At 38.0% G+C, this 18,240-nt stretch overlaps 1 protein-coding gene across 1 annotated transcript in view; it reads left to right on the forward strand.

Annotated features, from left to right (window-relative positions):
- Window positions 1–1,010, forward strand: part of xpo7 (exportin 7) — a 46,725-nt gene extending 45,715 nt beyond the window's left edge. The window contains 1 exon segment of the mRNA XM_053339815.1: window positions 808–1,010. Within this exon segment, the coding sequence (XP_053195790.1) occupies window positions 808–901 (94 nt within the window). The 3' untranslated portion in view covers window positions 902–1,010.
- The last annotated feature ends 17,230 nt before the right edge of the window (window positions 1,011–18,240 follow it).

An 18,240-nucleotide genomic window follows, 5' to 3' on the forward strand; every position in this document is an offset into this window, starting at 1 on the left:
GCTAGCTTCTGCAGCCGAGGGTCTGACCGCACCTGACCCCTTTGGCCCCTGTGGGAGCGGGATCCCATGTCACCTCTTCGGGCTGTGCCCTGCCGGGGCCCCATGGGTGAAGGCTCGCCACCGAGCCCTACCCCCAGATGGGACTCTGTGTTTTGTGTGTTAAACCCACAGACTGTATAAAAGAAACAGACGTAACATCCGTGACGTCACCCATTGGTTTGTGGACTGCTGCTCGGAAGCCAATAGTTTCTAATCTAGGCAGCGCCATCTTGAAAATTTCAGGTGCATGCTGGGAAAAATAAAAAGACAGATTCTGCTTATATGGGCATGAGGCGGAGCCATGGGCGGGGCCATGGGCGGAGCGGGGAGGTTGCTATGGTTACAAGGGCTGGATCTCGAGGACATTGGTCAATCAACCTGTCAATCAGGACGTAGCCCCGCCCCCTAATGCATACCCTGCTTTATCGTCACATATAAAATCAGAGAGGCCAAAATGTCCCAAATGAACATCATACTGCATTGAAGAAGGCTTTAAACTAGCGATTGAGACCATAAACACATTTTGAAAACGTTTACTGAGGTTAGAAATCAAGTGAGAAGTTGGTGAATTCTCCATTGACTTGTATAGAGACGGTCGCCCCCTGGTGGCCTTTTGATAGAATGCAGCTCTAAGTTACTTCCTGGTTGGCCTCATTTCAGAGGACCAGAACTCCACGCCTGGTTAAACCTCATCAATACACACACACACATTAACCTCTCTCTCTCTCTCTCTCTCTCTCTCTCTCTCTCTGTGTGTCGTGTCTGCAGGTTCACCCAGAACTTGTCGGTGTTCAGGCGGGAAGTCAACGACAGCATGAAGAACTCGACATACGGCGTCAACAGCAACGACATGATGAGCTGACATTCCACACAGTCTTATCCAGCTGCAGACAGAGTTCACCCTTCCCTCACCCCTCCTCCTCCTCCACAGCCCCCTCCCCCCTCTCTGCGCCTCCTCCCCCCTCTGCATCACCCCTCCCTCACCCCTCTTCCTCCCGGGCCTGGATGCCTCGGGATCGTCTCCTCCTCTTCCTCACTGCTGCGTGTGCGGCAGCTTACGGGCTCGTTGATTAAAATCAGCGAATAAAAACACCTCCGCGTCACTTCTACGTTGCACCTCCTGCTCCCCCCCTCCACCTCCCACCCTCACCTCCCCCCCAACCCACACACACTCACACTCCTCCTCCCACCCGCCTCCTTTTTGATATAAGCATATATAAATATATACAGATCTATTTTAAAGCCAGTCTGCTTTGGTCTGACGAGCCGCTCGTCTGGCTGTCCGGAGAGAGGAGGAGGAGGTGGAGGAGGAGGAGGAGGAGGAGGAGGAGGAGGAGGAAGAGGAGGAGTGCTGTGGATGAAACAGGAAGTGAGGAAGGAGGGAGGGGAGGGAGGGGGGGGTGAGGAGGTGAAGGGGAAGGGGAAAGGGAAGGGACGAACGCCGGTAAAAACGTAGTAATCCGCTTCTGCCTGCCTTGTATAGAAAAACCGACACAAAAAACCAAGTGTACATTTTTTTTCGTAACATTTTGAACAATGTTTATAACGATCGAATTTAAAAAAAAGAAAAAACACACACAAAGATGAGTTGAGGAAAAAAACAAACAAAACATACAAAACAAAAATTTAAAAAACCAGTGTGATTGAGCTTTTTACAGTGTAGTGAGTTAGTGCAACTGTCCGTCTGCGTGGGGAGCGAGCTTTCCACACGAGAGAGAGAGAGAGAGAGAGAGGATGGGTGATGGGTGGGGGGCAAACAGAGCTGCAGGGGGGCAAACAGAGCTGCGGGGGGGGGTTTAAACAGAGCTGCGGGGGGGGGGTTAAACGGAGCTGCAGGGTTTCCACGGGAGCACTTAGGCTGCAGAGGAGTCGACGAACGAAGAAAGAGAAGAAGAAGAAGAAGAAGAAGAAGGAGGAAGTACACACACTAACAGGAAGTGAGAGTCAGAGCATCCATGTTGTACATTTTTCTCAGTCTCTGGTTGAAGTTGATGTAAATAAAACACACGCGTTCCCTCGCGGCTGCAGGTCCGACCGGCTTTTAAAGGGACAGTACCACATTAATTATTCTCCATCCAACCCGGACTAGTTGTTCTCATTAATGTCTCCGTTCGGAAAATATAAACCTTAAAATCTGTTAAAATCAATCTGCAGGTGAAAGTTAATCCAAATAACAATCAGATAATTTCACTTTTCAAGCTGAAAAAATAAATAATTCTCTAATATGATGATTCCTTTTTGTAATCTGAGTATTTTTGGGGGTTTGAACTGTTAATTACACTAAATGAGATATTTCTAATTGTCAGTTTATGACTTGTAAACACTGTTGTAACTGCTTTAAACAGCAAACATAACACTAGATTAATAATTATAATATTAATAATAATAATATTCATAGTTTTTGTTACTTTTCAAGTAAAACTGGCAAATATCTGCTTGATTTTCTTCTTTTCCTGCTCATGAAATCAGACAAAAAGACGTTTAAAGACATTAAAACAGCTTCATTTCATACATTAAACCAATATTTAAACTTCATTTGTCTTAAAATTCCTAAAACAGTCAAAATAATTCAATAGTTTAAACCACTTTTCAATCAAAAATGGAAAATATTTGCTTGTTTTTCTTCTTTTCCTGCTCATGTAATCAGACAAAATGATGTTTAAAGACATTTAAAGGCTCTGGGGAATTAAAACAGCTTCATTTCATACATTAAACCAACATTTAAACTTATTTTTTGGTCTTAAAATTCCTAAAACAGTCTAGTTTCTAATAGTTTCAGCTACTTTTCAATCAAAAATGGAAAATATTTGCTTGTTTTTTCTCATTTTAAACTAAATCGAGAATTAGAGAAACATCTGGAAACAAGAAGCAGATGTTAGTAAATGAATCAAGTTAAATAATCGACAGATGATGAAAGTAATTCTTAGTTTTAGTTCTTAACATTTCAGATATTTTGTCTCTGCTGCTGTAAAAACAAACATGTATAACTTATCCAACACTAAGCTAACGATTATTTTCATTCATCGACTCATCTGACAATTATTTAAATGTTTAATCTATAAAACGTCTTCTGTCCAATAAAACAGCCCAAAAACTACAAAATAATGAAATATTTGCCATTTTTACTTTAAAAAATTATTAAAACTCGTCACAGTTCTCATAGATTAATCTGATTAATCTCCAATTTAATTAAAATGTTTAGTCTGTAAATGTTTTGTCTAATAAAACTAATAAAAACTACGAAATACTCAATTTAAAACCACATTTTTCATCCAATGTTTCCCATTTTTGTCACAAATCTTTTTATTGATTTAACTAATTTAAGTAATTTGTGTGAATTTAAGTTTATTAGAAAAGTTTAATCACGTTTGAGTCCGAACAGACGAAGCAATGAGAATAAAAAAAAACTCGTCTGATAGAAAATAAATGTGTGAAATGTCCCTTTAAAATCGTCGGGTCTGCCGGGTTTCCGCCCCTTTCTCCTCGAAGCGGATGGAGAGGTGGTGGGCGGAGGGGGGGAGGAGCTCCTCGCCGTCCGGTCCGTGCACGCGCTCGCTGGTTCCCATGGCGACGGCGGAGGGCGGCGGTAGCTAGCGGCGGACGTGTAAACAACGTGATCACGCTACATTCCCCCCTCTGGTAGGCCGGGTGCAGTTTCTGACATTTTGTTTACACTCTGGAGTCCTCGGACCAGGTTTTTGGGACTGCAGCGGAGTCCTTTTTGGTGTGTGTGTGTGTGTTGTGTGTGTGTGTGTGTGTGTGTGTGTGTGTGTGTGTGTGAAGTGGCTCTCTGTTGCCTGGTGTGTATGTGGCGTCTCATGGTGCTGCGACGGCTCGATTTAAAAAAAAAAAAACGTTGGATGGAGCTCAAAGTCTGTGCCACCGTTTAGGATAAATTAACGATGATGATGATGATGATGATGATACTTCCCGCTGATTAAAGCGTCTCGTCATCAGAGCCCCCCCCCCCCCCCCAATCCCCCCTTTTTTCTTTTTTTTTGTTTTTTATTTTCTTCTTTTTGGTTTTGAAGGAAAATCCAGTTTAGTTTTAAAAATATCTGAAGAAATATGGCATCAGAAACTTGGTATAGAAGTCAGACAACAGTGTAAAGAGAAGCAGGAAAAAAGGAGAAAATTAGCAACTTGTGTTCCTCTCTACGATGTTGCTGCTAACTGTTCGTGACAACTAGCTCATCTCTCTAACCATGTCAGCACTCATGGATGTTTATTGAGTTCCTAATTTCTTTTTTTTTTCTTTTTTTTCATTTCTTTTTTCTTTTTTTTTTTGGTTTGTGTCCCTGATGTGAATGTGTTGGGTCCATAGAGTGAATAGCTGTTTGAGTTGTTTGGATGTCTGCTACATATAGTGTAAGCATTGTGACTGCAAATAAACCTCATTGATTTTTATATCGATGCTTCTCCGTTGTTTTCTGTTTAAAGGTGAGTACGTTTAATAATGTGTGATTTTTAAATGCTGATTTTTTTTTGTCCCTCTTGGGCTTCCATACATAGAGGCATATTTGATCTCCCTAATTCTTAAAGGATTATTTCTAGAGTTGTCAAACGATTAATTTTTTAAATCGAGATTAATCGCAGAGTTTCCATAGTTAATCACGATTAATGGCGTTTTGAATTGCATGTTTAAAATCCTGTTATTTTCCATTTGAAGGCAGTTTTAAGCCCATAATGTAAAGCATTTCTTACCAGAGTGTCTTAACTGGGAATCAATCACGGCTCTGCTGCGACTCCCACACTCCAAAATGGTCCTTTGGTGGAGCTGAGGCTCGCTTGGCTGCACCTGGGTGTTTAGCGTGGAGGTGCTAACTCAAACTCCACGTACTCCGGTGGTAGTTAAACTCCGTTTGACACAGGTTGCATTTTACTTTTGACTTGTCAACTGAAGCGTCTGGAAGTGTTTTTAAAGTTAAACAAGCCGTTCAAAAGTCCAGTAGCTCTCTTACTTTCCATCAGCGCGGTAGGTTTACTGCAGGAGGCCACTTCAAAGCATAGCGCTACAGCTAGAGGAGCCGTCTGCGGGGGAGTAGAAGGGACAAAAAGGCTTGACACATTAAAATGAGATTAAAAAAATTAACACGTTATGGATTGCATTAATCTAATCACGATTAATGGGTTAACAAGGGTGTTCAGTCACCTGATCATATTCTGGTTTTGAGAAATTTTTTGTCATGAAATGTCAATATTAAATAATATGAATATTAAAAATATTAAGTAAATGTTAATCATGTTTAAGCATAAATAATATTTATTTAAACTTATTAATTAAAGTCTACTTCATTTTTTCCACAGACAGGAACATCACTGTTATGAAATTATTAAGTAAATCTTCAAATCATTTAGAGAAAAGATTTTATTAAACTTTTTATTTTAAATTACTTGGTTGTATGAGATTATATTTTGTACATTTTGTTCATCTTCTATTGATAAATGTTGAATCTTTTTATATACCACAAATCATATAACTATAATACAAAACAATACAACTATTTATTTTGTCCTCAGTAAACATGAATTAATCACTTCATTCAAATGAATTAGCTCAGTTAACTGGCAAAGCCAATCACAAATAAGTAGCTCAGTTTCTGCCCAGCGACAGGTTGCTAAGGCCCTGCGGTTGCTAAGGGCAGCTAAGGTTCTACGGTTGCTACGGTGATTTGAGGATCTGCTTGGAAAAAATTGTCAAAATTCTGAAGAATTTGGCTCCTGACAAGGTCCCGAACAATTGTAAACTGTGAGAAAACCGTAACCCCTGTCCAAAAACCGAAAACACCGTGAGAGACACAGAAGCCGGCAGATTCTGACAGAGTTTATTTTATTCAGATATTCTTTAAAATGAGCGAGTAAGCTCAGTGTGAAGACAGAGTAAGATTCTTTAGAGAAAAAAGATGATTACATTAGAGTCAGTGAGGAGTGAGACAGGTATTGCCGCCGGTCTCAGCCCCCCATTTAAATTTTGTGCAGACCCCGTCTGTCAAAGTCACATTTTATGAATCCCAACTCCTATGTCTACATTTTGACCAAAAATGTTTTGTCTCCTTTTTACGGTTTGGCCGTGAGCTCGAGTTAAAAATATAAATTAAGGTTATTTTTTACTGCTTCTCTCACTCAAGCTAACTGCCGCTTCCACTCTAACTTTGAAGAAAAAATGATTTCCACTCCTCGTTTGACTGCTCATAGTCTGAAAAGTTTACATTTTATAGAAAAACAGTTCGGTGTTTTTCCAGAGAGCACAAATTTTCCTCCGTTTTAAAGTTTGAATCACATTTCTACATGCAGGTATGGGAGAGCTAGGGGACTCAGAAAAAAGGTGAAAAAATGCGAAATGTTCTGGGGTTTCAAAAAATTCCCATTCATTTCCAATTTAATTTTTTTGGGAATAACTTTGGGAAAAATTGGAATTTCAACACCAAAAGTCATAGCACCCCTCCCCCAATCGAGCCGCACGTTTTGATGTATATATTGTCGGGGTTTTCTCAAAGTTTGCCCACGGCGCAAAACTAGCCAGGACCGCCTCTGCAGACATTTAATGAACAAAGTTCAGCAGAAGCTTCAACAGACTCAGAAAGCAGCTGATGATCCAGTGAAGACACTCTGAGCAAACTGATTTCATCAAGCTCACACTTTATTCATCATTCACAGAAACATGATTTCATGTAGAATAACACAATATACTGCAACCACTCAAATATCACTGCTTAGAAAATAAACTACATGAATGAATACAAGTTTTCCCACATGGCCTGTGTCATCTGAAATATTAAACTCATCATTACAAGCTGTATGATTCAAATACACGTGAAGAAAATCTGATCAGACAGAAGCAAATACTAAACCATATAATCCTCCCTTTGGGTGTTCCCACACCTCCAATCAACCCAAGTCCTCATCAATTAGCATTTAGCATCATTCCACAGTGATTATACAGATATAATATGATTAACATCAGGTATTTGAAGTCAGTTATAAATGTAATGTAAGCATGGTAAAACTCAGTTCAGCACTTGCCTGCGTTGTGCAGTTGTGTGTAAATTAAAATAAAAATTAAAAATATATCATTCCACAGTGATTATACAGATATAATATGATTAACATAAGATTCAAGAAGTTTATTGTCATATGCATAATAAAAACACAGTTTCAAACACAGTAATATATATGAATTAAAAAAGATAAAAAAGACTTAAGAAGAATAAAATTAAGCTACATAAAAATAATAAAATTATAAAAACAAGAGAAATGCCAAAAACAGTTAATACAGTATTTGAAGTCAGTTATAAATGTAATGTAAGCATGGCAAAACTCAGCTCAGCACTTGCCTGCGTTGTGCAGTTGTGTGTAAATTAAAACAAAAATCTGAAATACCTCAAAAACACAGTTTGAATACATGTTAAAAATATTACATATAAAACTAAACTATTGCTCAGTGCTATTTAAACTCCATCAAAATATAATCAAAAGATATGCATCAAAACTTAAAGTCAAAATAAAAGTAAGAAGTAGAAACAATTAGATAGTGTGAACATGGCAGAGAAATGTCCATCAGGTTTCTATAATCCCCTACTCCAACTACTGAAAGCAGCTGTGTGCTTCTTGTTTCTTGGTTACTGAAGTGCAGCTGAACACACTGATGCTGTGTTTTGATCTGATGACTGAAGCTGAGAGCAGAAAAGAGGCTCAACTATGACAGGAAGTGATGTAAAAACAGAGTATTGATAAGAAGAAAAGCAACAGCTGCTGTTGCTGTGAGACAGATTGTGGCTCTGCTTTGACTGATGTGGATCAACTAATGATTCCTCTGTAATCTGAACAGTGACCAGACGTCCAGAATTAAACATTCAACTACAAGAACAAACAGCAACAGAGCTCCTGTTTCTCACAATCACACACCTGACATTTAAGAGAAGATTCAATTCTTTTCTGATGGACATTTTACATCAACATTGTAATTAAAAGGATTATAATGAAATAATGTTTGTGATGTTTAAACATTTGTATGAACAGTGTAGATCTTGTTATCTACTCAGCTGGTTCATGTTGTTACACTACTTCAATTTATTTCTAAATGCTTTTCCAGCTGCTGTTAGTTTACTAAACATGCACTCTAGTGTATCTGTCACAGTTCCTTCATCCCGTCGACTCTTCATCTCCTCCAGCTTCTTCACCTTCTCTGTATCTCTTCTCTCCTTCATCTTCTCAATCAGGAAGTCCAAGTGGACATGAGTGGACAGTGAATTAACATTCATGGCAATCTGCTCCAGTTTAACCACATGTTGGTAGACCTCATCCAGCAACTTTATCTTCTCTGCTTTCAGTTCTTCCATCACTGTGTCAACATTTTCCATCAGGCTCTTCTTCTTCTCACTTTCTGACTTATTCTTTTCATACTTATCTTTCATATCTTGTTCAGTCGTCTTAACTTTTCTGATCTTGGTCACATAAATCCTCTTCTCTTTCACATGATCTGATGCAGGACACTTATTGGTACAAACTGTACAGCATCCAGGATAGTGACAGTTCTCTTTACAGATGTTACAGGTGACAGCTCCTTCATAAAAAAATAACCCCCGCATCCCACCATCAATGATTTCTTTCTCTTTGTAGACCTCATCAACTTCTACAGTGAACTTTTCATTTTTCTTCATCTCTTCTTCATGTTTCTTCAGAGCTTCTTCGTTCTGTTGGATCACTTCCTGTTTTTGTTCAATCAGCTAGATACTTTCTTGCAGGTTTTGGATGCAGGCTGTCAGTCTGACCCGTGAGTTCAACACTTCAACTGTTGTCTTCAGCTTCTGAGGTTTAGATTCTTTCAGGAAGTCTGTGAATCGTTTCATTCCTGTCTCTGTTGTCATCCATGCATTCTCTAAAGGAAGCTCATCATCCTCTGTTCTCTGTTGTTTCTGTTGGTTATTAAACAGGAAGTAAACAGCCTTATTCTTCTCATCTTTGGCACATTTAATGTTTGCAGCTTCAAGAGCTTTCAGAGCATTTTTAGGTCTTCTTCCATCTGAGTGTGTGATGAGAGGTACGATGTTCTTCTCCATATCTTTCCCAAACAGAGACGTCACTGAATCAAAGATGTACTTCAGTCGATCACTCACTCGATTCTCACTCGCCTTCATCACCAGACCCACTGCATCGATCTCATGAACTCCATCGACTGAGCGGAACAAGAACAATAATTTTTCACTAACGATGACATCATGTTGGATCCCTCTGGTGTCTCCATATCCAGGAGTATCGATGATGGTCACAGAGTAAGGCAGAGTTCCATCTTCATAACCAAAGATCTCGTATGTGATCACATCTGATGTCTGACTCTCTGACTGACTTCTCTTCTCATATTCTACGATCTCAAACCAGATGTTGTCCTCAAACTTCACTCCCATGGTGTAGTTGACCAGAGTGTTGATCAGAGTAGATTTTCCTGCTCCTGTTTCACCTACAAGTAAGATGGTTCTGTTTGTCTTGTTCAGGTTTTTCTCTCCAACAGTTTTTCTTGTCAGAGTCCCAAACATCTTTTTCTTTTTTTTCAGCTTGTAGACAGCAGGGGGTCCTGAAGAGGTCTTAGCGCTATTGGAGATGATGTCCTGGTATCTGGATGAGGCGTTACTGGTTGGGAAGAACAGTTACACATATAAACTTTATGTACAGTTGTGTATCCTTCCCTTATTTTACATCAGTAATTATTTTATATTTGTAGTGAAAAGAAATATAAAATAAAACAAATTCAAACAAAATACAGTTATATAATAAGACAAGACAAGAAAACACATCTGGAAGCTTCCTGATTTTACAGTCAGGTTAACATACTTCACAGTCTCTGATGTCACTTCTAACATTTCTATAATACTTTAATATTCCTACAGTAACCTGACAGTGACTATTTCTGTCATCAGTGTTTATGTCTCATAACTTCATCCAACTTTATCTCAGTCTGAATTTATCTTATAAACCAACATTATACTTTCTATGGTGAATAATCAACACTGAGTTTATTGTTCTGAAATTACATTATAGGGATCTGCACACACACACACACACACACACATACACGCACGCACACACACACACACACACACACACACACACACACACACACACACATTATTTATTTGTGGTCATGTTACTCACCACTGTGAAGAAGGTGTGCACGTATCTGCGTGGGACAAAATGAAAAACTCATAAAGTAAAATAAAGGTGTGACGATATGGAGGACCTCAAGGGTCACATAAAAAGAATAAAACATTTCATTAATTAATAATTAAAAAGAGGAATTATAAAAAGTGATTTACAAAACCAATGTTTAAATAGTAAATAAATGCATCATTTAAAAAATACATGAATGAATTCCCAAATAAATCACTGAATTTCAAAATCAATTTCAAAATGCAAATTTAAATCATTTAAAAAGGCAGTTCCATTTTCTATTTGTATTTCGATTTCCTTCTTGCTTTTCCTTTTCCTATTCTCTGATCCATTTGCTGAGTTTTTTACCCTCCATCCTTTCCAGTTGGCTTATAGACAAGGACGAGGCACAGATGATGCAATTAATGGCATCACTCACCTAACTCTGAAACACCTTGAAAACCCAAAGGCCTATGCCGTCTTTTGTTTATTGATTTTCTGCTTTTAACACCCTACAGCCTCACCTGCTGATTAAGAAATTACGACAGATGACTGTTAACCCTTCTATCATCATGGTTTTATTCCTTTTCAACTAACAGATCACAGCTTGTCACAACAACCTCTCAGAGCCAATATTTATCAGTACTGGGGCACCATTTAGTCTTCTTTTTTTTTTCTTTTTTACAAAACTCTTTTTTTATTTCAGTGAACTAAATGCTGCTAGTTTTAGTTTTAGTGAACTATAATAACCCTGGATCAGAGTTGGTTTAAGTTGTTTAATGATACAGCGTGTGTACTGTGCTGCTAATGTTAGCATGCTAACAGCATAGAAAGTTCACAGTAACACTTATTATTATTATTTATTCATTAAATGAAAACATGTTTGTAACAGCTGAAGATGACTTTACTGTAGCTAGCAGCAGGAAGGAAGGAGAGGAGAGAGATAAATGTATGTTTGCATTAACCATTAACTATTAGAGAGAAGTCCAGTAGAAATCAAACCTGTGTGAAGTTAAAATGTTTAAACATTCATCCTGACATGAAAGTGTTATGAAATCTGGAAGAGAACCTTTTTAATAACCTGCTAACAGATTAACACACAGAGAAGAGTAAAAGGTGCAGTTGTAGAGCTGTATGTCAGAGTCTCTGAGTAACAGGAAATGTAAAACTAATGTCAGAGCTGTCAGTAGATGTTTACCACTTCTATGAAATACAACAGTACTGACACTGAACTCTTCCTCTGCTCTTCCTACCAGCTCTGATATGAACCATCAGGGTTCACAGATAAATGTTCATCTTTAAAATCTGCATGTTAAACATTTAGTTTATGATTTGATGAAGTTAATGTTACTCACAGTTAAGAGGTTCTTCCTTACTGCGTCTTCTGGTCCTTGGTTCCCCTGTTCAGACAGACAGGAGAGACTTTCAACTTTAATATGAAACACCAGTCTAACACTGACTTCAACTAAAATGTTTCAGTCTTTACAAACTCAAACACAGTTTCACAAACTATTAGTGTTATCATTAATGTAGATTAGAAGTAGATTAGCTGCACTGGAAGGACTGTCATACAGACTCATAAACACAGTGGAAAGTTTCTATTTGAAATGGGAACCTTTCCAACATTAGACGACTAGACTAGAGGATGACTGGGAGAGGCTCAACGATTCAAAGTCCTACACTCATCTCTTAATACCACTCCCCTCTTTGGTCTGCACATTATCTCATTATTATGAACACTGTGTCTGGAATCGCTGAGTATGCAATAAGCTATGGTCTGGTATTGTCCTGCTGTGTCTTACATTTTTGTGTGTTTATTCTAGTTTGTTTGTTTCTCCCGTCTGCTGGATTGTATGCATTAAACACTGTGGACATCTTTATACTTTCTATATACAAGTTTCAACATTAATAGAGTTGGTTGTTATGTAACCAGATATTTGTCTCATTAAAATGAGCATGGTTCAGTGGGAACAAAAGACTACTCAAGTATTGTTAACGATCTCAAATCACTTGTTAAATGTAATCAGCCTGTCAACAATATTACTGTTCTTCTAAATCTCTTCTTATCTCAGAATGTTCACAGAAAAATTATAAAGACAAAAAGATTGTTGAATTAATATCTCCACCTGTGGCCGAGCTCATTGGAGGAAAACATGTTGTTGAATAGAAACATATTTATAGTACGTAGCATCACAAGTTTTGCGTTATTATTATGAAACATGTTTTGCGCTGTGGACCAACGTAGCTATGATACGTCTTGATGTGAGACTAGGTTGTTACTCCTGGAGATAGGTACAGACCACTACAATGCAGATATGCTGTCAATGAGGACATGATATTCAGCTTTAATTATTTTACTCATGTTTCTGTCCTGCAGCTTACCATGTGCTCCAGGGCCGATGTTTGTCTCCACTAGATCGTTCCTCTTCATCTCCTTTAAGATTTTCTCCACCTCCACAGACCGCTGGTAGTAGGTCTGTACTATCTTATCTACAGTTTTCAGCCTGTTTGTGTTCTCCAGATGACTCTTTGGGATTTCTGGTGATTGTTCCAGGAACCATTTAAATGTCTTGAATTCATCATCTGTCAGATCTTCCAGTGTCTTCAACAGCTGCCCTTTAACATCCATCGTCCTTCAAACACCTGTTAAAATGAGAGCAAATGTTTAACTTCTAAGATTACAGGAAGTGTGAATCTTTGAGTGTGTCTTTAGTCTCATGATCACATCAAGAATAACATTTCTATTCACAATAAAGACTTAATTCAGCAGATAAAAAGGAAGCACTATTTTCAGGCTCTTAGTGTTCTCGTCTATGTCTTCATGTCTATATTCAATTTGATCTACTAACGTTGTATATTAGTTGATTTTATTTTACTTGATATTATGTATTTAACAGTTGCTGTAATGCAAATCTAATATAAAGCTTCAATATTGTGTAAAATGTAATTTTCTACAGTCAAGTATGGAGTACAATCCAATCTGATTCTTTTTTACTCGCTGGCATTAGATCATCATGTTATTGGTAGTCATGGTGTTTCCTTTCACTGTTATGGTGACAACATTCAGCCCACTGAGCTTAGTATGCTGAGTTTGAGTAAAGATGTGAGGAACTAAAAGTGTCAGAATTTCCTTCAGTTGGAAGTAAAACACAAATCCTTGTAATTGGGTTAGTAATAGATTCAAATACTGCCATCTAGTGGCCACACCTAGCACACACTGATGAAGACTTACTGTAGAGTTAATATTTCATCTTAAGACAGAGTTCATTATTTATTTTGCACCCATAAGATATCAAACACGACTTCCTGGATGTTGTTTATTGTACTTTTATCTGCCCAACAAAAAGCACCTGTTGTATGAGCCATCACAACCATGTAGTACTTCCTCCTTCCATTGTAATCTAACAATATTAATATTTCCATTTGATTTCAGTGATAATGTTGGATTCATTAAATGTTTGTAAGAGGCTATCATATCAATTGCAATATTTATTATGATTTTCTTGCTAACCCTAACCCTAACCTCAGCATTTTAGTTATACTATCAACACTTTTATAATGTTCTTGTACATCTAGTCTCTACACTGGCTTCCTTTTTGCTTCAGAACTGATTTGAAGATCCTTTTATTAGTTTATAAAGCTCTTAATTGTCTTAGTCCTACCTGTACATGTATCAGATGTGCTTTTATCATATGAACCCTCTACAACCGTCTGGTTCTCTGGTAGCGGCCTTTTAATTATACCAAACAAAAACCAACAGAGAGGCATCTTTTTATTACGATGGTCCTTGTCTCTGGATCAACCCTAACCCTTCCTGAAGACCTGAGGGCAGGAGAGGGTGACAAAGTTTTAATTTTATTTAATTTATTTATTAATCTGTCTTTTATTTTATGTTTTTTTTTAAAGTATATTTTTTGGGGCTTTTTGCCTTTAATGGACAGACAAGTAGAGAGAGACAGGAAACAAGAGGCAGAGAGGGGGGAATGACATGCAGGAAAGGACCGCTCGGTGGATTCGAATATATATGTATGTATATATAGATATATACACATTACAAATAATATTATTCAGCTTTAACTCCACCTACATTTTTAGTATATACTGCTTTATTATAATAAACATTTTTCAAGACTTGTGTGATCACATCATGTCCCAGTTTCATGTTTCTGTTCTGCAGCTTACTGTGTGATCCTCTGCTGATGTTTGATAATTCCTCACTAGATTGTTCCTCTTGATCTTCTTTAAGGTTTTCTTCACCACCTCCAGAGACTGTTGGCTATAGGTCTTTACTATCTTATCTACAATGTTTGGCCTGTCTGCTTTCTCCAGATGACTCTTTGGGATGCTTCTTAGGTGCCACTTAAACGTATCGAATTCTTCCTCTTTCAGCTTTTCCAGTGTCTTCAACAGTTCCTCTCTAACAGCCATCGTCCTTCAAACACCTGTTGAAATGAGAGGAAATGTTTAACTCCACGGACTGAGTGTGAATCTTTGAGTGTCTCTTTAGTGTCATGATTCACAATCAAGATTCAATTCAATAAATAAAGAGGAGGCACTGACCCTAACCCTAGGCTGCTTGTCTATGTCTTCATGTCTATATTCAATTTGATCTACTTAATGTTGCATGTTATCTGATTTTATTTAGCATGCTATTATGTATTAACTGGTATAATTCAAAGCTTATGTCTTGTTTATTTAATCAACAATTTAAAACAGGCAGGTTCAGTGTCTACTTGAGACACATCGTCACAGGTTTCAGTTCATAAAAGAGTCACGTGATCTTCTTGTAAACAGATACAGGAAGAGATAAAACCACAAACTCTGTATTTCGCAATGAAAAAGTTTAGTGAACATTCAGACTGAATAAATAATCATTAAATCACCTGCTGGAATAATTTGTTAAATAGGCCTTTTCATAAATGAATAGTAACAGAGTCACATAAAAAGCTTGTTATTTTTTTTTATTCCTAATTTTCCTTTACATAGTGGTTGAAGATATTTTTACTTCTCATCCACACATAAATGGTTTGGCCTTTCACACCAAGATCACCCCCACCCTCCTCCAGTACACTGTCACAATGAGCAGTCAGCAGAAGTCAGGTGCGCCCAAAAGGAAAGAAAAGAAAAGCCTTTAAACACACAGCAGCCATTAACCAGTCTACTACCTGCTTTCATTTTAATGTTCATTAGCTTGTATACAACACGTTCTAACTGAGAGAAATTACTGAGTCTGAAATAAGTACCGAAGAGGAGAAAAGACTAATTAAAACCTGAAGAGTTCGGTTTAGAACCTGCTCTATGTGTAAATAGCCTTGAGATGATTTGTTGTGATGTGACGCTTTATAAATAAAGATTGATTGATTGATTGTGGAGAGATCCAGCAGCATAAATTCTTATTTAAGGCAGGACGGGCTCGAGCGAAGTAGGGAGAAAAAAAGACTCAGAGACTGACATTCATTTTAGTGATCTACACAACCAGTTTCTGTTTTACATTTGAAAGATTGACTGAAAAAAAATGATTTTATTACCAAACAAAATCAAATCAACTGACATTCAACATTTAAAGAGAGCCTTTTTTACTGAGAACTTCTCGAGTCATGCAGAATAGATCGCTAGATATGCTGACTGTCCCGGACGTGTTGTTTAAAGACACATATTAAATAATATTGTCTGATTTTCTTATTCCAACAAAACAACAACAACAAACACAATCTGATGAAGCAAACACTGTTCTGCTTCTCACCTGTTCATCCTGATCGTTGTGAAGTCATTTCTGTTGATTCTTGAGTCTGAATTATTGTTCAGACGGTCACTCCCGTTTCCTGCTCTGTAAGAAGAGGAAGGAGCTGAGTCACTGATCGACCACACCTCATGAGCTGACTATTGAAAATGTAATAAATTGAAGCAAAAATAAAAACTGTGTATGAAATATGTATGTATGTTATATATGATGCACACTGGAGATTTTTTTGTTTTTTTCTTGTTTGCTTTTTTTTCTCACTACAGTTTTTTGAAAATTCAATAAAAAATCAATTTGAAATTAAAAAATCCACTGAAGTTTCAAAGCGGTTACGGTTCAACAGCATTAATAAACTTCCGGTCACACCTCCACTCAACCTGCAGCTCAGCCTCAAACCAGCTGCATCTCTCTCTCTCTCTCTCTCTCTCTCTCTCTCTCTCTCTCTCTCTCTCTCTCCTCCATGGTTTCGTCTCTCATCTAACCTGACCATGATTGGTGATTGCTGATAGGCTGTCCCAATAAGTGGTGCCTGCACAATCCAATCACGTTTGAGAGGGAAACGACAAATTCAGTTGTTTTTATTTTTTAGTAGAAGTAACGGGTACTCACGGTTATGGATAGAAATGTAGCGGAGTAAAGAGTACAATATTTGCCTCTCAAATGTACTTGAGTAAAGTCATGAGTACTCCCCAAAGATGATACTGGAGTAAAGTACAGATCCCTCAAAATTGTACTCAAGTAAATGTACTCTGTTACTGTCCGGCTCTGCAGTTTAGTACTAGACTAGTACTAAGGTAATAATGCAATAATAATAATAATGATAATAAATAATAGTAATAATGCAAAGTTGAAACGATGTAGAAAGAAAAAGGCTAAGCTCTTAATTTTGCACTTCTGTTGGAATCACTGAACTATTATAGTATTGTTTAACACTTGCAGGGCGTTAAATGTCAAATTCTGTAAATAAAAACTAAACTAAAACTATTTCATCACTTGTTCAACAAACTGAAATAAAAAAACAAACTGAAAAATTAAATAAAAATAAAAACTAATGAAAATTAGAGTTAATAAAAGATATAACCCATAATACACAACAGTACTATTTATCATTATGAGCCTGAAATGTTCCAGAGATCAAACAACTGTAGAGCTCCACCTGCTGGACGGAGGGAGTCACACACTCCTCCTCTCTACCTCTCCTCCTCCTTTCTCTCTATATCTCCTCCTCCTTTCTCTCCATCCTTCCCTCCTCTCTACCTCTCCTCCTCCTATTTCTCCATCTTTCCCTTTCTCTCTCTCTCCATCCTTCCCTCCTCTCTATCTCTCCTCCTTTCTCTCTCTCTCCTCCACCTTTCTCTCTCTCTCTCCTCCTCCTCCTCCTCTCTATCGCTCCTACTCCTTTCTATCTCTCCTCCTTCCCTCCTCTCTATCTCTCCTCCTCATTTCTCTCTGCCTCTCCTCCTTTCTCTCTCTCTCCTCCCCCTTTCTCTCTCTCCTCCTCCTCTCTATCTCTCCTCCTCCTCTCTATCTCTCCTCCTCCTTTCTCTCTATATCTCTCCTCCTTTTCTCTCCATCCTTCCCTCCTTTCTATTTCACCTCCTCCTTTCTCTCTGCCTCCCCTCCTCCTTTCTCTCTGCCTCCCCTCCTCCTTTCTCTCTACCTCTCCTACTCCTTTCTCTCCTCCATCCTTCCCTCTCTATCTATCCTCTCTCCTCCTTCTCCCTCTCTATCCCTCCATCCTTCCCTCCTCCTCTCTATCTCTCCTCCATCCTTCCCTCCTCCTTTTCCTCCTCTCTTATGAAGTCACAGCTGCTGTTCTGTCTGTTCAGAGGAAGAACAAGTATTATGAGTTAAATGTCAAAGTAAAAGTACTCTTATAATAACTCATATTGATTATTAACATGTAAGCAGTATTTTATTATTGCAGGTTGAAGTAAATGATGACAGATAGGAACTAAAATGTTGTAAATGATTAAACAATATAACTCAGCCAGTAGTGCAACATGAATTATTGTGGTGAACTTTGAAGTGAAATAAGTAAACATGTGATGAGCAGTAATGAAGGTTCCAGATGTTTTATTCTCTGTTGGATCAGATTCATCATCTTTTTATTAATTATTAACATTATATTTAATAAAGAACATTTACGTCTGGAAACTATCTCAAGTCAAAGTACTTCAAACTTGTACTTGAGTACAGTAGTGTAGGGTCGGGACCCACAAAGTGAAAAGTGAAAAGTGAAGTCTATACTTCTGCTCCACACGTCTGTCAGACCTGCTTCTAATCTTTGGTCTGCTCTCTGATTGGTGGAGGTGTAA

Source organism: Scomber japonicus, chromosome 19, assembly GCF_027409825.1.
Source record: "Scomber japonicus isolate fScoJap1 chromosome 19, fScoJap1.pri, whole genome shotgun sequence".
In the NCBI taxonomy this organism is placed as follows: domain Eukaryota; kingdom Metazoa; phylum Chordata; class Actinopteri; order Scombriformes; family Scombridae; genus Scomber; species Scomber japonicus.